Source organism: Balaenoptera borealis (genome assembly GCF_965194805.1).
Source record: "Balaenoptera borealis genome assembly, chromosome: 17".
NCBI classification, from domain to species: domain Eukaryota; kingdom Metazoa; phylum Chordata; class Mammalia; order Artiodactyla; family Balaenopteridae; genus Balaenoptera; species Balaenoptera borealis.
Genome location: NC_138876.1, coordinates 38916086 through 38941335, shown reverse-complemented (window position 1 = coordinate 38941335; position 25250 = coordinate 38916086). Strand labels below are relative to the sequence as shown.

At 38.4% G+C, this 25250-nt stretch overlaps 1 protein-coding gene across 9 annotated transcripts in view; it reads left to right on the top strand.

The window, feature by feature from the left end:
* CPQ (carboxypeptidase Q) overlaps positions 1-25250 on the top strand; it is a 500068-nt gene that overhangs the window by 372413 nt on the left and 102405 nt on the right. For all 9 annotated transcript variants that reach the window (XM_082364351.1, XM_082364352.1, XM_082364348.1 and 6 more), the window contains one exon: positions 7456-7547. In XM_082364351.1, the coding sequence (XP_082220477.1) occupies positions 7456-7547 (92 nt within the window). The remainder of the gene's footprint in view (positions 1-7455; positions 7548-25250) is intronic.

Below are 25250 nucleotides of genomic sequence, written 5' to 3'. Positions count from 1 at the left end.
ACTACAGATTGAGTGTGCATGTGTGTGGTGTAATTATTTTGGCTGAAAATGAGTAGAATGTAGTATCGAAAAATAAATATAATGTATTGACAGACATAAAAATTAAGGAGATAAGATTAAAAGTTCCACATTAAGTAGAAGTGAATATTCTCATACACTGCTGGTGGGAATATATATTGGTTAGCTTTTTTTAGGGCATTGGTGACATGTTTCAAGAGCCTTAAAAATGTTTATACTATTTAGACTCATTATTTCTACTTTTAAGAACTTGCCCTAAGGATAAAAACCTTAAATATCCAACAATAAGAGAATAGCTAAAAAAATTAAGAATCACTTTCTTGAAGATTATTGATTATTATTATAGATAGAGGCTACATATGCCATGATTTTTAAGTGGAAAATGTAGTATAAAATTATATATAAAAACCACTTTATATATGTATACAAATGCATGCATACAAAAATTATAAGGAAATAAAATATGCTTATAGGTTGTTTTTGTTTTCTAATTTCTTTATAGTTTTCCATTTTTTAAAGGATATATTGTTTTATAATCAGAAAAAATATTGAAGTAAAAAATTAAAGAGAGATGTCAGAGCTTAAAATGCAGATACCTATAATTTAATACAATTAGCTGTTGGAAAGATTTCTGTGACCATAATATATTTATTTAATGACTTGATCAACAGGAGCTATTGATGTAATAATTTTGACTAGATCCGTCTGTGCTACAAAAGTAGGTAAATGTATTAACGACTGAAGCAAATGTAGAAGTTGAAGCACATCTAATTAACTAGGCTACTGGGCTTTGGTTTCACAAAAAGAGCATATCTTAACTTTCTGAACTGAAGAGTCACTAGTATGCTTTATTTATGTGTTTATTTTTCATAACATCTTTATTGGAATATAATTGCTTTACATTGTTGTGTTAGTTGCTGCTGTATAACAAAGTGAATGAGCTATATGTATATATATATCCCCTCCCTCTTACATCTCCCTCCCACCCTCCCTATCCCACCCCTCTAGGTGGTCACAAAGCACTGAGCTGATCTCCCTGTGCTATGTGGCTGCTTCCCACTAGCTATCTGTTTTACATTTGGTAGTGTATATATGTCAATGCCACTCTCCGAAAAGGTAGTAGCTGTATTTATACTTATATAAATATATTTATTCACTCATTCATTCATCCCGTCAGTCAATAAACAGTTTTTCAGCACTTGTTACACATCAGGTACTGGACCAGGGTTATGAAAAAGAGAAACGAGTGTCTCAGAAAATTAGTGGTCTAGTGGGGAGATCAACTTGTAAGTGTGGTTGAAAATGAACAGAGAGATCCGTGTGAAGTTCTAGAAGAACACTGAGAAAGGAACAACCAACTTTTCCCTAGAGTTAGGGGAGCCTTCCCAGGTAAAGTAATGTTAGTGATGGGCTTTGTCGAATGAATAGGAGTTTGCCAGATGGAAAAGTTGAAGGGGCATTCTAGATAGGAAGAAGAGCATCTACAAAGGACCAGAAATCTGAGATATCATGGCCTCTCAGGTCAGGGACTGGTAGGAAATGTGATGTGGCTGGAGCTTATGATGAGAGGTAGAAGCAGGATGATAAGAGTGGAAAACTGGGTTAGGGCCAGAAATGGCCTTCACACCATGGTAGTCACAGCATTTCTACTTCAGTGATGATTAATAGTGATTTTCCTGGCTAATAGAATCCTAATCATTATAATGAGGTAGGACTGTTCACTTTGAATTATGGAAATTATAACTGTTATGACCTGCTCCACAAACACAGGTTATAAATATGATCACATCCTTCAATCTCCTTTATAGTTAATCATCCAATCCTCTACAGGCCTTATTAGCAGGAAGTCTGTTACCTCCTCCTGAGGTCTCTGGGGCTTGACTCAGGGCAAATGGGTCAGTCCTCCTCCGGAAACCTGTGGCTGGGTCCACCTGTGAGGACGACTCCTTCTGGCTGCTGCATGGCACTGTTTGCAGCCCTAAGTTACAGTGGTGCCCGTTTTGGGGAGCAAGGTTACAACTCCCTTTGTTGATATTCCCATCCTCAGTTCTCTAAGTCATAACCTCTGTTAGGGTGGCTGGATCTGGAGGAGCTCCTGGACTTGGCCACATGCTAGACTACAATTAGCCCTTTCCCTGAATCTTAGGCCACTGTGTTGAGCCCAGGTCAATAACCCAGACTCCTTTCTTCATCAAGATCACTTTATTTTAGTGCTTTCCAGGACCTTCCCTGCCCCGGGACTTTAGTCATTGTCACCCTGACCCAACAGTTCTCTCATCCCCAGTCCTCTGTCCAAGGAAGCAGGGGTGAGGACCCTGGGCTTTCCTCCCAGAAGACCCTGGGCTCCTCTTACACTCTGATTTATCTCCTGCCCAGTGTCCAGGTTGTTCCTCCAGATAGCTCAAGGGGAAGCAGCTAGCAAGACGGAGTTTTAAAAAGTTTGTTGCCCTGCCCCAATGCCCCCCAAAACTGTCTAATTGCTTTATATTTACATGGCTAAGAAAGATACAAGTGATTCTTCCAAGAACAAAAGATCTTCCTCCAAGTGATTTTCTGTTCCTGCCTATAAAGAGTAGTAGTTGTAATTTACTTCACTAAAATAATGAATCTTTGTGTAACCATGCCCCCTGTTTTAAAAACATCAGTGATAATGTGCTTATATATTATATAATGAATTATGTAACTTGTCCAAGGTGGAAATAGGTCTCAACCCCAAAACCTGTATGCTTAACCACTATGCTTACTGCCTCATCTCATTCAGTTTATATACTAATATGTCATTATTTATTCTTTAATTCAGATACTGCACTTATACTAGTCAAGTTTATTGCAGTATTAGGCATCTCTAAATGCAGCACTCTTTTGAATTGTTGATAAAGGAGAGCTGGACAACAAGTGTATTTATGAGCTAGCGCATATATGTGGAAATTGAGTATATTTACTGTAAGTGAAAATTGTGTTTTCTCCACACAATTGGTGTCAGAACGGAGAAGAGTACTTATACATAGTTCTGGCAGTACTGAAACAGACTAGTAAACAGGCATTTGGGTTAATACACTTTGTTAACAAATAGTGTTCTTTAGAATTCATGATTTGGGAAATCTATCTACAAGGCTGGATTAATCTAAGTTTATTTTATTTTGGCCCACTCTTAGTGCAAGTGCAGGACAGTCAGTTGACCTTTTCAGTTTATTGCTTTAACTCTCAGACTACTTATCTTTAAATTTGATAATAACAAAAAATAAACTCCAGCCAGATTGTTTTCACCTTTTCTCATAGGCACTATTTTCCCAATAGCATTATTACTCTCATCAGTAAAATGAAAGTGAAATGCATGTGTCTTATTTCATAAACAAAGACAAAACTCTGACACATTATCTGTAGTTTATGTTCTTTTAGAGAAAAACTGTAATGCCATAAAAGTTTGTTGTGCTATCTGAAGTTCTTAATAAAAATTCCAGGAGGTCAAGAGATCTCTGGGCGGTTTCATTACATTTATGGAGGAACTAATTGCCTATCTTCTGACAAAACCTCAATGAGAGCTGACTCCTAGCCAGCTCAGCCCAGGGTCCTCCCTCTCACCTCCAATTCTAAGGTTTATTTCATGTGCTTGCCTTAGGCTGGTGCTGTAAACCACTGAGCCAGGGCCACAGCTGTGAGCTAGGATTCCTGCGGAGCTATTCATTTACCCTAGTTTCACTACAAGATGAGATCCCTGCATTTGACCTTGTATCACTTTGTTGTGTTGCTGTCATTATTATTGTTTTATTATTGTTGTTGTTGTTATTTTTGTTACTTTATATACTTAAAATGCTAGCTTTGAAACCAGTTTGGATTTGAGATACACAATAAATTCTATTATTTAAAAATGATAAATGCAGACATCTTTATATCAACTTTATTCAGTTTTCAGATTTATTAAGCTTTTTTACTTTATACAGAAACTAAAAATTCTGATTGGCCTTCAGTTTTTAAAGTGAGGAAACAATTTCTATTTCTTTGGATTTGGATATGCTCTATGTTGGAATGAGGGCCTATTCCGTGCTGAAAGAGGTTATGTGTTTTTCTATGAGCTAGATGAAATTTGTGTTTCTCCCTTGGCTTGGTATGCATTATGTATAAACAAAGTTGTTCTACGGTTCCTAGGGAAGAGGAATGAGAAAGATGCCTCCTTCCTAGTTCTCTCACAGGATTTCCCAGGAAATCATTGACACAGACTGAAGTTCATGGAGTGATGTAGAGTGAAGCTAACAGACAATTCTTGAAAGCCTACTATGTGCCAGGAACTGTGCTTCATATGTATTTGCCTGGTCTCATTTAATTTTCTTAACAAAGTCATGAGGCAATTCCCCTTTTCCTTATTGTGTAGATGAGGAAACTGAGGCTCAGAGAGATTGGGCAACTAATCTAAAGTCAAAGAGCCAGAAGTGGCAGAGCAGGGAATCAAACAATGTTTATTGAGATTCCACAGCCAACACCTTTCTGTGCCCCATGCTGCCTGTCTGTGGACTCAGGTGACCTGGGGGCTCTAACTCCACACTAAAGTCAGGGTCTAGTGCGGAATGAAGTCCCATGCATTTCTCTTAGGTTCTAGGGACAATCAGAATGTCAGAGTGGAAAAGGGACTTCGCAGCTCAGTCAGGTATTTGCTTAACCACTGGTTTCCTAACCTCTTCTATTTGGGCCTTAACCTTGAATGCGGAGTAAGATGAGGACTGAACTTCTCCAGGGCTGGGAGGTGGCTCTGTCTCCTCAGGGCCAGCCATGCACCAGCTATGCTGTTGTTGTTTGGAGGCCTTAGCATCCCTCACTTCAAACCGATTACTTTTTTGTTATCTTAGTATAACATCATTGGTTATCTGGCTGATTTGAAATGTGAAGGAGACTAATCCTGTACGGTAATGACTTGCAAGTAGAACACCAAATCTATGGGGCTATTCAGGGCATTGGCTTTTAAAAATTGATTTTTCTCTAACTTGTGCTAACTGTCCCTTGATCCCTATTTAGAGAACTCCATCGTTTTAATAACTTGGTACTGTTTTGCTGGTAAATGAGGAGATATGTAAACAGAAAGTTTTTTTCCCCTTCTTTATGGATCTAAAAACATGTTCAGAATTTTCATTTGCAGCACTTTATCCTTTTTTATTTTTTTCTATGTTGCAAGCAAAATGTCATTTGATTTAAATTGACACTAAGCACATTTCTGTTAGAGGAGCCAGTGACTATGGTCTTTAGATATAGACTGATTATATTTCTTAATCCAACAACAGTTTAAGTTTGTGCTCTGAGTGTGAGTCGGTGGTTAGACTCTGTGGAGCAGGCAGTGGGTACTTCACGATTCTTCTTCAGCAGGGGCTCAGATGACTTTGGAAGATTGTCCTGAGTATCTAGATGCCCCTTCTCTCTATGGGTAAAAGTGTGTGCTCTGTGCCTGGCTATCCATTATGTAGTTTTATAATTCATTCATTGAATGTCTGTTGCATGGCAGACACAGATTGTCTTCATCACACCTCATTTCATCCTCACAGCCACCCGGGGAAGGTGTTATGTTATGAGCATGTAATATTCCCTCCACTCTTTAGATAAGGAAGCTGAAGTTCAGGTAGATCTATTTCCCAGTGGTTACACAGCTAGTGCCTATTAATAGCAGGGCTCACCAGATCTGTCTGCCTTTTTCAACTATAACATTTTGCCTGGAAATGAGCTAGCAGGAAAGTTTTAGGAAATGAGGTTGAGACAGTGGTAGAGGGCTTTGAATTTTACTAGTGAGGCACCACACTTTGGATTCATTTATTCATTCAAGACCTATTTATTGGGCACCTAATATGTGCCAAACAGTCTGGGCACTGAGGGCATCACATTGAATCACAAAGCTTAAATACCTGCCTTTGAGAAGCTTACAGTATGGCTCTTGGAGGTTTTGAACAGAGAAATGACATGCTCTGGTATAAGTTTTACAAGAGTCTTGCTGTCTGCAGTGCAGACCATCAGCTGCAGAGGGGCACAGGCTGAGGCAGGGAGACCAGTTAGGAAGACTGTTTTGCAACAGTCCAGGCAAAAGAAGGTGGGGCTTGGACCAGCGTGGTAGCAGAGGTAAAAAGTTGGATTCTAGATGGACTTAGAAGAAAACACCAATGGGATTTGCTGAACAACTGGATGTGGACATTGCTTGTCTAGGCTTTAATTGGAACTCAGGTCAGCCTGCCTCCTAAACCTGTGCTCTTTTAATTATGTTAAAATGCTCAAGTGTAAAGTAGCTTCACAATATTCAATTTAGTGAGAAACGTAGCTCCTTTTCAATGCCTTGGCACTAGACTTGTGAAAGGAGAATACTTGTTGGTGTCCAGAGGAGGCAGGACAGAGCTCCATTTCCCAGGAGCATTTATCATCCAGGCTGAGGTCGACCAGCCCGCTCCCTTGAAGAAGGCCACGTGCCTGGGTGGCAGCAGTTGGTTATACTCGACGTCTGTAGTGTGTCCATCTCGGAGCCATTCAGAGTCCTTCCCTATGGTTTCCCTGCAGTGAGGCAAGAGGACAGATCTTATTAATAAGATTTAAGCCCAGCTTCACGTGTTTCTGCCTTTGTTATTTCTCAGAAACCACATCATCAGATCCAAATCAGAAATGAGTTTTAAATCTTGGTCAAACAGTGGAACTTTTAGCATACTGTTTGACCATTGTAGTTAGCTTTTACGGAGCGGACACAGTCACTCAAAAATGGTTCTAGATACGCCAGATCTGCTAGTAGCTTTAATAACTGCAGGATACAAGTTTGTATTGCCCAAGTCAATGAAATTGCCACCAAGCTGTTTGTGCGGTAATGAGATGAATAAAATGTCATTCTCATTCAATTCATTTTCATTGACCTTAAGTGAATGACCTTCTATTTCCAAGAAGGAGGGGAACATGACCCTGGGTAAACATAAACATTGCATCTGCTTCACAATCATTACATTACTAAGGATAGCATGGGCAGCTAGCTATACTTGTGGATTTAGACTAAGAAGCAACCCCCAACACACCTTGTCTTGAAGTAGAGGCAAATGACTGGGTTTCAGTTAATCATTGGAAGGCCTCATGATCTGTCTAGAGCCTAGCTTCATCTTCTGGATGCAATCTAATATCCCAATGAACTTGGCCATCCATTGGGTCCTACTGGGCAGGTTGTCCAGTTAAGGATATGAATAGAGGCTCTCAATTCCTGGCTGACATTTATCACAACCCCTTTCTTCATTAACCTGCCCTGGAGATCAGCCCTGAGGGTACTCCTTTGCTGTGTCAGCCACACCCTAAATCAGGCAACCACAAGAGCAAGAGATGAATGCGCATGCCTCTGATTCCCTCCTGCCTCCAGAATGCAGATAAGAGGCCCTGCCATTTTTCAAAAATTCAAAAGCAACTGAAGAATCACTTGTTTTATTTTATTATTTTTCCCAGGGCTGCGTCCAAAGAGGACTCTGCGTTTGGTGCTCTGGACTGCAGAGGAGCAAGGTGGAATCGGTGCCTTGCAGTATTACCAATTACACAAGGTAAGAGAGCAGCCATGGACTGCTGGGCATTTGCACATGTAATATCAGTGTAAATACAGCAAAAGCACTGATGCTTTTAGTTTAATAATTTCCTCTATTGTCCTGAAGACTCAGCAATACTTTGAGGTAGGCTGGCCCTGGCAAACACCCCTTGCAGAAGTCTTCATCCAGCTCCATAAAGGAGAATGCACTGGTGAGCTGAGGGTGCTGGGATGGAGCTGAGTGATTTTCTATTTCTCCATTAGTCTGTAGCCTTAGGAAAATTCCACCTGCTATGTGGCCATTTTCCTAAACTCTCTAGTTCTGCTATCCTCATGTATGCCAGAGAAATAGTAATAGGTTAACATTCCCTGTTCCTACTGAGTCCACCCCCATTCCCCAATGTCCCAAATCCTCCTGGGAGCGCTGGTATTTGAAAGCCACATCCTGAGACCTTGAGTCAGCCAGGAGCATTGATAATAGCCATGGGAATAGCAGCAACGAGAGGTCTCAGACCTGGGAATGTGGAGGACAGTGTGGTTTGACAGTGACCAATATAAGGCAAAAGTGAAGCTTGAAACAAGAAGGTGATAGTGGAAGATCATAAATAGAAATAAAAGACCACGTTTAAGACAGGGGACAGGGACTCCCAAGGCAAAAGAAATAAAAGCAAAAATAAATAAGTGAGATCTAATCAAACTTGAAAGCTTTTGCACAGCAAAGGAAACCACCAACAAAACAAAAAGGCAATCTACGGAATGGGAGAAAATATTTGCAAATGACCCGATCGACAAAGGATTAATAGCCAAAATATGCAAACAACTCATACAACTCAATGTCAAAAAATGGGCAGAAGACCTAATAAGACATTTCTCCAAAGAAGACATACAGATGGCCAACAGGCACATGAAAAGATACTCAACATCTCTAATTATTAGAGAAATTCAAATCAGAACCACAATGAGGTATCACCTCACACCAGTCAGAATGACCATCATCAAAATGTCTACAGATAATAAATGCTGGAGAGGGTGTGGAGAAAAGGGAACCCTCGTGCACTGTTAGTGGGAATGTAAATTGGTGCAGCCACTGTGGAAAACAGTATGGAGGTTCCTTAAAAAACTAAAAGTAGAGCTACCATATGATTCAGCAATCCTACTCCTAGGCATATATCTGGAAAAGATGAAAACTCTAATTCGAAAAGATACATGTACCCCAATGTTCACAGCAGCACTATTTACAATAGGCAAGACATGGAAACAACCCAAGTGCCCATCAACAGACTTAAGAAGATGTGGTACATGTATACAATGGAATATTATTACTCAGTCATAAAAAAAGAAATATTGCCATTTGCAGCCACATGGATGGACCTAGTGAATATCATACTAAGTGAAGTAGGTCAGACAGAGAAAGATAAATATTATATGATATCACTTATATGTGGAATCTCAAAATAATACAAAAGAATGTATCAATATATACAAAACAGAAACAGACTCACAGACGTAGAAAACAAACTATGGTTACCAAAGGGGAAAGGGGGTGGGGTCAGGGATAAATTACGGGTACGGCATTAACAGATACAAACTATTATACATAAAATAGGTAAGTAACAAGGATAGGATATCTGTATATCTTGTGCAGAGTATCGTTACTTTCTGTGCAAAGAAGGACCATGCTTTATGCCCAAATCTTTCACCACTTCAATTCTTATAGCCTCAAGTGTTCCTGGGGAATAAGATTATTCCAGATTATGCCCTTTGGTTGGTGGGTCAGTAGCATCATCTTCTCTATGTTGTGGTGGACGAGAACATCAGATAGGAGTCGTTCTTGACCCAGCAACATTCAATTAATATTCTCTGAGCACCTACTGGCTCAGGCACTGTATTAGGCATTAGGTTTACTGTCATTAAGAAGATTCACCATGACCTTGCTGAGACTGCCCTCTAAAGAAGGACACCAACCACTGAACTTCAATCATAATATAACGTGTTAAGAATGTTCTGATAAAGAACAAACCAGTGATGGCAGAGACAGAAAGTTCATGCAACCTGGCCGTCTGGAGCGGTCAGGATAGACTACATGAGAGAAATGACATCTAAGCAGAGACCTGAGGACTACGCAGAGGCCAGACAAGGAAGAGGAGTTGGCAGAGAGGAGGTGAGTCCATGGTAGTGGGACCTCCATGTGCCAAGGCTGGAGGTGAAGACGTCCCAGCACACAGCGGAAACTGAGAGGCATTCAGAGTGGCTGCTGTGTGGAATGCAGGATGCACAGTGGCAGGAGCAGAGAAGAGAGAGAAGCAAGAGGCTGGACTGGAAGGTACAAACCATGTTTAGAAGTTTGCACTTTGTCCGGAGTGCAAGAGAGTAATCGAATTATTTTTAAGAAGGTGCTTTTAGAATCTATACATCTTGGACTCTATAAAAAACGTAAAACCCTAAAGGAACTGTTTTGAAGCTCAGTCATTCTCTATAATATACTCTACTTCAAGAAAAAAAATGGATTTAGGGCTTCCCTGGTGGTGCAGTGGTTAAGAATCCGCCTGCCAACGCAGGAGACACGGGTTCAAGCCCTGGTCCGGGAAGATCCCACATGCTGCAGAGCAACTAAGCCCGTGCGCCACAACTGCTGAGCCTGCACTCTAGAGCCCACAAGCCACAACTACTGAGCCCGTGCCACAACTACTGAAGCCTGCATGCCTAGAGCCCGTGCTCCGCAACAAGAGAAGCCACTGCAATGAGAAGCCCACACACTACAATGAAGAGTAGCCCCCGCTCGCCACAACTAGAGAAAGCCCGCATGCAGCAACAAAGACCCAACACAGCCAAAAATAAATAAATAAAATAAATAAATTTTTTTTAAAAATGGATTTAAACTGTAATGGCTCCAGCTTGAAATTTCCTCAACCACTGAAATTCCTTAGATCTAGGGGGAAAAAAAAAAGTTTATTTCTCTGAAGATTTTGAGTTTTACCATAGCCTACAAAATACATGGATGAAATCAGAAATTACTTGATTTTAAACTTCTAAGAGGTTGGCAGGCATATATATATATATATATATGAATATATACTCAAAGGACATGCAATGACATTAACAGAGCTTGTTTATCTTGAAAATATCCACGTCGCCTTCATACAAATGTGTCTATATACCGGTGGCTGGTCTGAATTGCATTTTCAGGAATGGAAAGAAGAAATTCCAGAAAGGGAAAACATAGGCCTTTTTTTTAGGATAGCTCTTTATCTTACCTTTAAAAAGACATTCTGCATGTTTTACAAGACACAGCCCATTTTGAAGGACTTATTCTATATTCTTATGATTAACATATTGATATAAGCATTGTCAAGAGCATAATCATTTCTGGGTGGCTGAGTTTAACTTTAAAGTAACTATAATAAGGACCTCATCCTTGAGGAGTAAGCAGGTTTGAGTGAGTAGTCAGGAGTGGGTAGAAAAGGGAAAGCCTCTCTCCGTCATATTGATGAGAACTGAGTCCTGATGTGCACCCTTGGCATCCGTATGGGTGATACTGAACAGGAACAGAACTTTTATTTGGGGGAGGACCTATTCTGGTTATTATAAAAATAAAAGATTTGAACTTATAAAATAACTCTGCTAGCATTTTTATGATATAGTTATGGTTATTAGTGATCTATAACAAGGATCAGTAAGATATGGCCTGTGGGCCAAATCCATCTGTTTATGTACAGACCTCAAGACAAGAATGTTTTTACATGTTTTAACTGACTACGTGACCGAGATTGTATGTGGTCTGCAAGCCCCAAAATAATAAGTATCTGATCCTTTACAGAAAAAGTTCGTTGATCCTTAATCTATATGATAAAAATCATAAAATATTTTCATGTTATTTCCATACAATGATTTATTTATAACTTTGTATTGACTTAAATGATAATTTTATAAGTTTTGCTTGGAGCCAATTATGTAAGTATTTTGCAGGAAGATATTATTTTAATAAATAATATGAATGTACATATACCACGCTTTTTTCTATGCATTCTGATTTGGTGTAGAGTTTAATAGTAAAGTTAGTGATACTTACATAGCATTAATTATGGAGAAAAACAGTATGTAAAAAATTATGATTTCTTCTTTTTGTTGCTCTGAATGTATTCTTTCTTCCTCCTCATAGAATCTTTTCAACAGTAAAAGTTCTATAAAGGCTACTTTAATGAACATATATAGCTAAACTTTCATGACAATAAAATTAATATTAACATTCGTTATCCTTTTCTTAGTAAATATATCTTTGTTTATAATTTAATTAATATATTTACAGAAAAATATAAAATTAAAATGATTTAAAATCATATGCTAAAACTTGGACAACAGAAGCAAGAAGAACTACAATCCTGCAGCCTGTGCAACAAAAACCACATTCACAGAAAGATAGACAAGATGAAAAGGCATATGGCTATGTACCAGATGAAGGAACAAGATAAAACCCCAGAAAAACAATTAAATGAAATGGAGATAGGCAATCTTCCAGAAAAAGAATTCAGAATAATGATAGTGAAGATGATCCAGGACCTCGGAAAAAGAATGGAGGTAAAGATTGAGAATATGCAAGAAATGTTTAACAAAGATCTAGAAGAATTAAAGAACAAACAAACAGAGGTGAACAATACAATAACTAAAATGAAATATACACTATACGGCATCAACAGCAGAATAACTGAGGCAGAAGAACAGATAAGTGACCTGGAAGACAGAATGGTGGAATTCACTGCTGTGGAACAGAATAAAGAAAAAAGAATGCAAAGAGATGAAGACAGCTGAAGAGACCTCTGGGACAACATTAAATGAAACAACATTCGCATTATAGGGGTCCCAGAAGGAGAAGAGAGAGAGAAATGACCCGAGAAAATATTTGAAGAGATTATAGTCGAAAACTTCCCTAACGTGGGAAAGGAAATAGCCACCCAAGTCCAGGAAGTGCAGAGAGTCCCATACAGGATAAACCCAAGGAGAAACACACCGAGACACACAGTAATCAAATTGGCAAAAATTAAAGACAAAGAAAAATTATTGAAAGCAGCAAGGGAAAAACGACAAATAACATACAAGGGAACTCCCATAAGGTTAACAGCTGATTTCTCAGCAGAAACTCTACAAGCCAGAAGGGAGTGGCATGATATACTTAAAGTGATGAAAGGGAAGAAGCTACAACCAAGATTCCTCCACCCAGCAAGGATCTCATTCAGATTCAATGGAGAAATCATAAGCTTTACAGACAAGGAAAAGCTAAGAGAATTCAGCACCACCAAACCAGCTCTACAACAAATGCTGAAGGAACTTCTCTAAATGGGAAACACAAGAGAAGAAAAGGACCTACAAAAGCAAACACAAAACAATTAAGAAAATGGTAATAGGAACATACATATTGATAATTACCTTAAACGTGAATGGATTAAATGCTCCAACCAAAAGACACAGGCTTGCTGAATGGATACAAAAACAAGATCCATCTATATGCTGTCTACAAGACACCCACTTCAGACCTAGGTACACATACAGACTGAAAGTGAGGGGATGGAAAAAGATATTCCATGCAAATGGAAATCAAAAGAAAGCTGGAGTAGCAATACTCATATCATATAAAATAGACTTTAAAATAAAGAATGTTACAAGAGACAAGAAGGAAACTACATAATGATCAAGGGATCAATCCAAGAAGAAGATATAACAATTATAAATATATATGCACCCAACATAGGAGCACCTCAATACATAAGGCAACTGCTAACAACTATAAAAGAGGAAATCGACAGTAACACAGTAATAGTGGGGGACTTTTAACACCTCACTTACACCAATGGACAGATCATCCAAAATGAAAATGAATAAGGAAACAGAAGCTTTAAATGACACAGTAGACCAGATAGACTTAATTGATATTTATAGGACATTCCATCCAAAAACAGCAGATTACACTTTCTTCTCAAGTGCACATGGAACATTCTCCAGGATAGATCACATCTTGGGTCACAAATCAAGCCTCAGTAAATTTAAGAAATTTGAAATCATATCATGCATCTTTTCTGACCTCAGCGCTATGAGATTAGAAATGAATTACAGGGGAAAAAACGTAAAAAACACAAACACATGGAGGCTAAACAATACGTTACTAAATAACCAAGAGCTCACTGAAGAAATCAAAGAGGAAGTCAAAAAATACCTAGAGACAAATGACATTGAAAACACAATGATCCAAAACCTATAGGATGCAGCAAAAGCAGTTCTAAGAGGGAAGTTTATACCTATACAAGCCTACCTCAAGAAACAAGAAAAGGGCTTCCCTGGTGGTGCAGTGGTTGAGAATCTGCCTGCTAATGCAGGGTACACGGGTTCGAGCCCTGGTTTGGGAAGATCCCACATGCCGTGGAGCAACTAGGCCCGTAAGCCACAACTACTGAGCCTGCGCATCTGGAGCCTGTGCTCCACAATAAAACAGGCCACGATAGTGAGAGGCCCGCGCACCACGAAGAAGAGTGGCCCCTGATTGCCGCAACTAGATAAAGCCCTCACGCAGAACTGAAGACCCAACACAGTCAAAAATAAATAAAATAAAATAAAATAAAAAGAAACAAGAAAAATCTCAAATAAACAATCTAACCTTACACCTAAAGGAACTACAGAAAGAAGAACAAACAAAACCCAAAGTTAGCAGAAGGAAAGAAATCATAAAAATCAGAGCAGAAATAAATGAAATAGAAATAAAGAAAACAATAGCAAAGATCAATAAAACTAAAAGCTGGTTCTTTGAGAAGATAAACAAAATTGATCAACCATTAGCCAGATTCATCAAGAAAAAGAGGGAGAGGACTCAAATCAATAAAATTAGAATTGAAAAAGGAGAAGTTACAACAGACACCACAGAAATACAAAGCATCCTAAGAGACTACTACAAGCAACTCTATGCCAATAAAATGGAAAACCTGGAAGACATGGACAAATTTTTAGAAAGGTATAACCTTCCAAGACTGAACCAGGAAGAAATTAAAAACATGAACAGACCAATCACAAGTAATGAAATTGAAACTGTGATTAAAAATCTTCCAACAAACAAAAGTCCAGGACCAGATGGCTTCACAGGTGAATTCTATCAAACATTTAGAGAAGCGCTAACACCTATACTTCTCAAACTCTTCCAAAAAATTGCAGAGGAAGGAAAACTCCCAAACTCATTCTATGAGGCCACCATCACCCTGATACCAAAACCAGACAAAGATACTACAAAAAAAGAAAATTACAGACCAATATCACTGATGAATATAGATGCAAAAATCCTCAACCAAATACTAGCAAACAGAATCCAACAACACATTAAAAGGATCATACACCATGATCAAGTGGGATTTATCCCAGAGATGCAAGGATTCTTCAATATATGCAAATCAATCAGTGTGATACACCATATTAACAAACTGAAGAATAAAAACCATATGATCATCTCAATAAGTGCAGAAAAAGCTTTTGACAAAATTCAACACCCATTTATGATAAAAACTTTCCAGAAAGTGGGCATAGAGGGAAACTACTTCAACATAATAAAGGCCATATATGACAAACCCACAGCAAACATCATTCTCAATGTTGAAAAACTGAAAGCATTTCCTCTAAGATCAGGAACAAGACAAGGATGTCCACTCTCACCACTATTATTCAACATAGTTTTGGAAGTCCTAGCCATGGCAATCAGAGAAGAAAAAGAAATAAAAGGAATACAAATTGGAAAAGAAGAAGTAAAACTGTCACTGTTTGCAGATGATATGATACTCTACATAGAGAATCCTAAGGATGCCACCAGAAAACTACTAGAGCTAATCAATGAATTTGGTGAACTAGCAGGATACAAAATTAATGCACAGAAATCTCTTGCATTCCTATACACTAATGATGAAAAATCTGAAAGAGAAATTAAAGAAACACTCCCATTTACCATTGCAACAAAAAGAATAAAATACCTAAGAATAAACCTACCTAGGGAGACAAAAGACCTGTATGCAGAAAACTATAAGACACTGATGAAAGAAATTAAAGATGATACCAACAGATGGAGAGATATACAATGTTCTTGGATTGGAAGAATCAATATTGTGAAAATGACTATACTACTGAAAGCAATCTACAGATTCAATGCAATCCCTATCAAATTACCAGTGGCATTTTTTTACAGAACTAGAACAAAAAATCTTAAAATTCGTATGGAGACACAAAAGACCCTGAATAGCCAAAGCAGTCTTGAGGGAATAAAACGGAGCTGGAGGAATCAGACTCCCTGACTTCAGACTATACTACAAAGCTACAGTAATCAAGACAATATGGTACTGGCACAAAAAAGGAAATATAGATCAATGGAACAGGATAGAAAGCCCAGAGATAAACCCACGCACCTATGGTCAACTAATCTATGACAATGGAGACAGGGATATACAATGGAGAAAAGATAGTCTCTTCAATAAGTGGTGCTGGGAAAACTGGACAGCTACATGTAAAAGAATGAAATTAGAACACTCCCTAACACCATGCACAAAGATGAACTCAAAATGGATTAGACACCTAAATGTAAGACCAGGCACTATAAAACTCTTAGAGGAAAAGATAGGAAGAACACTCTTTGACATAAATCACAGCAAGTTATTTTTTGATCCACCTCCTAGAGTAATGGAAATGAAAACAAAAATAAACAAATGGGACCTAATGAAACTTAAAAGCTTTTGCACAGCAAAGGAAACCATAAACAAGACGAAAAGACAACCCTCAGAATGGGAGAAAATATTTGCAAATGAATCACTGGACAAAGGATTAATCTCCAAAACATATAGACAGCTCATGCAGCTCAATATTAAAGAAACAAACACCCCAATCCAAAAATGGGCAGAAGACCTAAATAGACATTTCTCCAAAGAAGACATACAGATGGACAAGAAACACATGAGAAGCTGCTCAACATCACTAATTATTTGAGAAATGCAAATCAAAACTACAATGAGGTATCACCTCACACCAGTTAGAATAGGCATCATCAGAAAATCTACAAACAACAAATACTGGAGCGGGTGTGGAGAAAAGGGAACCCTCTTGCACTGTTGGTGGCAATGTAAATTGATGCAGCCACTATGGAGAACAGTATGGGGGTTCCTTAAAGAACTAAAAATAGAATTACCATATGACCCAGCAATCCCACTACTGGCATATACCCAGAGAGAACCATAATTCAAAAAGACACATGCACCCCAATGTTCATTGCAACACTATTTACAATAGCCAGGTCATGGAAGCAACCTATATGTCCATCGACAGACGAATGGATAAAGAAGTAGTGGTACATATATACAATGGAATATTACTCAGCCATAAAAAGGAACGAAATTGTGTCATTTGTAGAGATGTGGATGCATCTAGAGACTGTCATACAGAATGAAGTAAGTCAGAAAGAGGAAAACAAATATCGTATATTAATGCATATATGTGGAACCTAGAAAATGGTACAGATGATCCGGTTTGCAGAGCAGAAATTGAGACACAGATGTAGAGAACAAACGTATGGACACCAAGGGGGGAAAGCGGCAGGGGGGTGGGGGTGGGGGTATGATGAATTGGGCGATTGGGATTGACATGTATACACTGATGTGTATAAAATGGTTGACTAATAAGAAAAAATAAACAAATAAAAAATAAACATAAAAAAGTAATCATATGCTAAATCTTATTGCCTAACTAATTTTCAAAATTGTAATCAGATTAATAGCTGCCTTTATGTCATAGTTATGCTTATGAAGTATTAGTTCAATTATTATAATAATTTCTAGCCTTACTAAATTGTTCTGAAATATGTGAGACTATTTGTGGTTTGTGTATAAATTTTGAAACTAAAATAGAACTTTATTGTGATATCTAAAACACACTTTCCAAGGAAACAAACTTTGGCTCAAAAAGGTCTATGAGCATTTTGGCAGGCATTACTAAGTAAAATAATTTGAACAGGAGGTACTGAGTTTTTCACTTTACAAGTGTAATATACATGTACATTTATATTATTTATAACAATAACATCTTCCTGCAAAATACTTATATAATTGGCTCCAAACAAAATTTATAAAATTATCATTTAGGTCATACAATGTTATAAATAAATTATTGTATGGAAATATATTTTGGAGCCAACTAGAATAGCAATCATTCCTGGTGTCCATCCAGCGTGCCCGTAACAATTCATAGCATAAAATCCTATAAAGGATGTGTACATATTATTCTCTTATTTTTAAAAAAATGCTACTTCGCATATTTTGATAAACTGTAAACTTTTTTCTCCTAGTGTTCAAGTTCTTTCCACTGTCTATTCACATTAGCACATGAAGTTGAAATTATTTATATGTATATTGTTTGTGCTTTATGTTTATTGATTTGTTTATAAGTAAGACACTTTTCATGCTAACAGTGTTTTACTGAGGTATAAGTAGCATAGAGTGATAAAATGCACAGATCTTAAGCATACAGTGCAATATATATTTGGCAAATGTATACCCCTGTGTAACCATCACCCAGATCAAGATATAGAGCATTCCTGTTATCCTAGGAAATTTCCCTTTCAGATCAACCTCTGACTCCACCAAAGATAACTATTATACTGATTTTTATTACCACAGATTGGTTATGCCTGTTCTTGAACTTCAGTGATACAGTATATACTCCTAGGCTTCCTGCAATACGTAAACAAGTATGGTTTTGTGATTCTTCTGTGCTGTTGCAGTAACAGCAGTTTGTCTCTTTCTGTTGCAGAGGAGTTTTTTAAAAAATTTTTTTAACATCTTTATTGGAGTATAATTGCTTTACAATGTTGTGTTAGTTTCTGCTGTATAACAAAGTGAATGAGCTATATGTATACATATATCCCCATATCCCCTTCCTCTTGCGTCTCCCTCCCACCCTCCCTATCCCACCCCTCTAGGTGGTCACAAAGCACCAAGCTGATCTCCCTGTGCTATGCGGCTGCTTCCCACTAGCTATCTGTTTTACATTTGGTAGTGTATAAATGTCCATGCCACTCTCTCACTTCGTTCCATCTTACCCTTCCCCCTCCCTGTGTTCTCAATTCCATTCTCTACGTCTGCGTCTTTATTCCTGTCCTGCCCCTAGGTTCATCAGAACCTTTTTTTTTAGGTTCCATATATATGTGTTAGCATACGATATTTGTTTTTTTCTTTCGGACTTACTTCACTCTGTATGACAGACTCTAGGTCCATCCAACTCACTACAAATAGTTCAATTTCATTTCTTTTTATGGCTGAGTAATATTCCATTGTAAATATGTTCCACATCTTCTTTATCCATTCATCTGTCGATGGACACTTAGGTTGCTTCCATGTCCTGACTATTGTAAATAGAGCTGCAATGAACATTGTGGTACATGTTTCTTTGAATTATGGTTTTCTCAGGGTATATGCCCAGTAGTGGGATTGCTGGGTCATATGGTAATTCTATTTTTAGTTCTTTAAGGAACCTCCATACTGTTCTCCATAGTAGCTGTATCAATTTACATTGCCACCAACAGTGCAAGAGGGTTCCCTTTTCTCCACACCCTCTCCAGCATTTATTGTTTGTAGATTTTCTGATGATAGCCATTCTGACGGGTGTGAGGTGATACCTCATTGTAGTTTTGATTTGCATTTCTCTAATAATTAATGATGTTGAGCATCCTTTCATGTGTTTGTTGGCAATCTGTATATCTTCTTTAGAGAAATGTCTATTTAGGTCTTCTGCCCATTTTTGGATTAGGTGGTTTTTTTGATATTGAGCTGCATGAGCTGATTGTATATTTTGGAGATTAATCCTTTGTCAGTTGCTTCATTTGCAAATATTTCTCCCATTCTTATGGTTGTCTTCTCGTCTTGTTTATGGTTTCCTTTGCTGTGCAAAAGCTTTTAAGTTTCATTAGGTCCCATTTGTTTATTTTTGTTTTTATTTCCATTTCTCTAGGATCTGGGTCAAAAGGGATCTTGCTATGATTTATGTCATAGAGTGTTCTGCCTATGTTTTCCTCTAAGAGTTTGATAGTGTCTGGCCTTACATTTAGGTCTTTAATCCACCCTATACTGTTGCATACAGTGTTAGGGAGTGTTCTAATTTCATTCTTTTACATGTAGCTGTCCAGTTATCCCAGCACCACTTATTGAAGAGGCTGTCTTTTTTCCATTGTATATTCTTGCCTCCTTTATCAAAAATAAGGTGACCATATGTGCGTGGGTTTACCTCTTGGCTTTCTATCCTGTTCCATTGATCTATATTTCTGTTTTTGTGCCAGTACCATACTGTCTTGATTACTGTAGCTTTGTAGTATAGTCTGAAGTCCAGGAGCCTGATTCCTCCAGCTCCGTTTTTTTTCTAAAGATTGCTTTGGCTGGGGCTGCCCTGGTGGCTCAGTGGTTAAGAATCCGCCTGCCAATGCAGGGGGCACGTGTTTCAGCCCTGGTCCAGGAAGATCCCACATGCCGTGGAACAGCTAAGCCCAGGCACCACAACTACTGAGGCGGTGCTCTAGAGCCTGTGAGCCACAACCACTGAGCCCAAGTGCCACAACTACTAAAGGCCGCACGCCTAGAGCCTGTGCTCTGCAACAAGAGAAGCCACCACAATGAGGAGCCCACACACCGCAATGAAGAATAGCCCCCCCTCGCTGCAACTAGAGAAAACCCATGCACAGCAACAAAGACCCAATATACCAAAGATTAATTAATTAATTAATTAATTAATTAAAAAGATTGCTCTGGCTATTCAGCGTCTTTTGTGTTTCCATACAAATTGTGAAATTTTTTGTTCTAGTTCTGTGAAAAATGCCAATGGTAGCTTGATACGGATTGCATTGAACCTGTAGATTGCTTTGGATAGTATAGTCATTTTCACAATGTTGATTTTTCCAATCCAAGAACATGGTGTATCCCTCCCTCTGTTTGTATCATCTCTAATTTCTTTCATCAGTGTCTTATAGTTTTCTGCATATAGGTCTTCTGTCTCCTTTGGTAGGTTTATTCCTAGGTATTTTATTCTTTTCGTTGCAATGGTAAATGGGAGTGTTTCCTTAATTTCTCTTTCAGATTTTTCATCATTAGTGTACAGGAATGCAAGAGATTTCTGTGCGTTAATTTTGTATCCTGCTACTTTAGCAAATTCACTGATTAGCTCTAGTGGTTTTCTGGTAGAGTCTTTAGGATTCTCTATGTATAATATCATGTCATCTGCAAACAGTGACAGCTTTACTTCTCCTTTTCTGATTTGGATTCCTTTTATTTCTTTTGCTTCTCTGATTGCCATGGCTAACACTTCCAAAAGTATGTCGAATAATAGTGGTGAGAGTGGGCAACCTTGTCTTGTTCCTGATCTTAGTGGAAATGATTTCAGTTTTCCACCATTGAGAATGATGTTTGCTGTGGGTTTGTCATATATGGCCTTTATTATGTTGAGGTAAGTTCCCTCTAGGCCTACTCTCTGGAGGGTTTAAATCATAAATCACTGTTGAATTTTGTCAGAAGCTTTTTCTGCATCTTTTGAGGTTATCATATGGTTTTTTTCCTTCAATTTGTTAATATAGTATAACACATTGATTGATTTGCATATATTGGAGAATCCTTGCATTCCTGGGATAAACCCCACTTTATCATGGTTCATGATCCTTTTACTGTGCTGTTGGATTCTGTTTGCTAGTATTTTGTTGACGATTTTTGCATCTGTGTTCATCAGTGTTATTGGCTTGTAGTTTTGTTTGTTTCTGACATCTTTGTCTGGTTTTGGTATCAGGGTGATGGTGGCCTCATAGAATGAGTTTGGGAGTGTTTCTCCCTCTACTATATTTTGGAAGAGTTATAGAAGGATAGGTGTTAGCTCTTCTCTAAATGTTTGATAGAATTCGCCTGTGAAGCCATCTGGTCCTGGGCTTTTGCTTGTTGGAAGATTTTTAATCACAGTGTCAATATCAGTGCTTGTGATTGGTCTGTTTATGTTTTTTATTTCTTCCTGGTTCAGTCTCAGAAGGTTGTGCTTCTCTAAAAATGTGTCCATGTTTTACAGGTTGTCCATTTTATTGGCATATAGTTGCTTCTAGTAATCTCTCATGATCCTTTGTATTTCTACAGTGTCATTTGTTACTTCTCCTTTTTCATTTCTAATTCTGTTGATGTGAGTCTTTTCCCTTTTTTTCTTGATGAGTCTGGCTAATGGTTTATCAATTTTGTTTATCTTCTCAAACAACCAGCTTTTAGTTTTATTGATCTTTGCTATTGTTTCCTTCATTTCTTTTTCATTTATTTCTGATCTGATCTTTATGATTTCTTTCCTTCTGCTAACTTTGGGGTTTTTCTGTTCTTCTTTCTCTGATTGCTTTAGGTGTACAGTTAGGTTGTTTATTTGAGATGTTTCTTGTTTCTTAAGGTAGGATTGTATTGCTATACACTTCCCTCTTAGAACTGCTTTTACTGCATCCCATAGGTTTTGGGTCGTCGTGCTTTCATTGTCATTTGTTTCTAGATATTTTTTTATTTCCCTTTTGATTTCTCCAGTAATTTCTTGGTTATTTAGTAGCGTATTGTTTAGCCTCCATGTGTTCGTATTTTTTAGTTTTTTTCCTGTAATTGATATCTAGTCTCATAGTGTTGTGGTCAGAAAAGATGCTTGATATGATTTAAATTCTCTTAAATTTACCAAGTCTTGATTTGTGACTCAAGATATGCTCTATTCTGCAGAATCTTCCATTAGCACTTGAGAAGAGTGTATTCTGTTGTTTTTGGGTGGAATGTCATATAAATATCAATGAAGTCCATCTTGTTTAATGTGTCATTTAAAGCTTGTGTTTCCTTATTTATTTTCATTTTGGATGATCTGTCCATTGATGAAAATGGGGTGTTAACATCCCCTACTATTATTGTGTTACTGTCAATTTCCCCTTTTATGGCTGTTAGCATTTGCCTTATGTATTGAGGTGCTCCTATGTTGGGTGCATAAATATTTACAATTGTTATATCTTCTTCTTGGATTGATCCCTTGATCATTATGTAGTGTCCTTCTTTGTCTCTTGTAAGAGTCCTTATTTTAAAGTCTATTTTGTCTGATATGAGAATTGCTACTCCAGCTTTCTTTTGATTTCCATTTGCATGGAACATCTTTTTCCATCCCCTCACTTTCAATCTTTATGTGTCCCTAGGTCTGAAGTGGGTCTCTTGTAGACAGCATATATATGGGTCTCGTTTTTGTATCCATTCAGCCAGTCTATGTCTTTTGATTGGAGTATTTAATCCATTACATTTAAGGTAGTTATTGATACGTATGTTCCTATTACCATTTTCTTAATTGTTTTGGGTTTGTTTTTGTGGGTCTTTTCCTGCTTTTGTGTTTCCTGCCTAGAGAAGTTCCTTTAGCATTTGTTATAGAGCTGGTTTCATGGTGCTGAATTCTCTTAGCTTTTGCTTGTCTGTAAAGGTTTTAATTTCTCTGTCAAATCTGAATGAGGTCCTTGCTGGCTAGGGTAATTTTGGTTGTAGGTTTTTCCCTTTCATCACTTTAGATATGTCCTGCCACTCCCTTCTGGCTTGCACAGTTTCTGCTGAAAGATCAGCTGTTAACCTTATGGGGATTCCCTTGTATGTTATTTGTTGCTTTTCCCTTGCTGTTTTTAATATTTTCTTTGTATTTAGTTGTTGATAGTCTGATTAATATGTGTCTTGGCGTGTTTCTCCTTGGATTTATCCTGTATCGGACTCTCTGGGCTTCCTGAACTTGATTGACTATTTCCATTCCCGTGTTAGGGAAGTTTTTGACTATAATCTCTTCAAATATTTTCTCATTCCCTTTCTTTTTCTCTTTTTCTTCTGGGACCCCTATAATTCAAATGTTGGTGCGTTTAATGTTGTCTCAGGGGTCTCTGAGACTGTACTCAATTCTTTTCATTCTTTTTTCATTATTCTGCTCTGCAGTAGTTATTTCCACTATTTTATCTTCCAGGTCTCATATCCGTTCTTCTGCCTCAGTTATTCTGCTACTGATTCCTTCTAGAGTATTTTTAATTTCATTTATTTTGTTGTTCGTCATTGTTTGTTTGCTCTTTAATTCTTCTAGGTCCTTGTTAAACGTTTCTTGTATTTTATCCATTCTATTTCCACGATTTTGAATCATCTTTACTATCGTTACTCTGAGTTCTTTTTCAGGTAGACTGCCTATTTCCTCTTCATTTGTTTGGTCTGGTGGGTTTTTACCTTGCTTCTTCATCTGCTGCATATTTCTCTTTCTTCTCATTTTGTTTAACCTACTGTGTTTGGTATCTCCTTTTCACAGGCTGCAGGTTCGTAGTTCCCATTGTTTTTGGTGTCTGCCCCCAGTGGGTGAGATTGGTTCAGTGGCTTTGTAGGCTTCCTGGTGTAGGGGACTGGTGCCTGTGTTCTGGTGGGTGGGACTGGATCTTGTCTTTCTGGTGGGCAAGGCTGCATCTGGTGGTGTGTTTTGGGGTGTCTGTGAACTTAGTTTGTTTTTAGGCAGCCTCTCTGCTAATGGGTGGGGTTGTGTTCCTGTTTTGCTAATTGTTTGGGATGGGGTGTCCAGCACTGGAACTTGCTGGCCATTGGGTGGAGCTGGGTCTTAGTGTTGAGACGGAGGTCTCTGGGAGAGCTCTTGCCGGTTGATATTACATGGGGCCCAGAGGTCTGTGGTGGTCCAGTGTCCTGAACTCTGCTGGCCCACCTCAGAGGCTCAGGCCTGACACCCGGCTGGAGCACCAAGACCCTGTTAGCCGCACAGCAATGAATGTGGTGGTCTCCATTCTGAAGTCAGATTATGAGGGTCTACAATAGCCGTTCAGCTAGAACAGGCTGACTTGGGAGCACTTTGTCTATGAGGCTGTCTCCAGCAGCTGGTGGCTAAAAGAGTAGGTCTCCCCATGTGCTGCCAGAATCTTAAACATTTGTATAGAGGTCCTCACTGGGTTCAGTCACAGATTTGGTACAGATTGTCTCAAGAACACCTTACTCTCTCAAGGCTGTGTGCTTGAAACAGCCCTAAGCCTGAGGGTCTACAAGCTGCAGGCAGACGAGACTGCCCTAGGCGGTCTGCAAGCTGTCATTCTTGCCACGAACCCTGCTGCTGCTGTCGTGGAATCCAGCTTCCCCCACTGCTGCCAGAAGAAGAAGCTGAAGAGTAGTTTTTTATTGTGTGAATAGTATATACCACAACTTCTTTATCCATTCTCCTACTGATGGTCATTTGGGTTGCTTCTAGTTTTAGCTATTATAAATAAGGCTGATATGACCATTTTCGAACAAATCTTTTGATGAACATATGCATTTCTTTTCTTTTCTAGGAGTAGAATTGCTGGGTCATATGTTAGGTGAATGTCTAACTTTGTTAGAAACTCCCCAAGTGGTAGGAGGCTGTACCATTCAATGTTCTACCAGCAACACATGAGAGTCCTAATTACTCCCTATCCTTCCCAATACTTAGTAGTATTTGTTAGACTTTTTAGTTCTGACCATTCTTGTGGGAGTAATATTTTTATATTTTACAAGGTACCAGTCTGAAAAGTCCCAAGAGAAGTTCTGACTCCACTTCTGATAGTCATCGTTCTTTCACCCTTTCCTGCTTCCTTGCCTTAAGACTACCACCTTCATTCTGTATTCTGCCTTATGACTTAGCGAGGTCAAAGGCCTTTTACCCA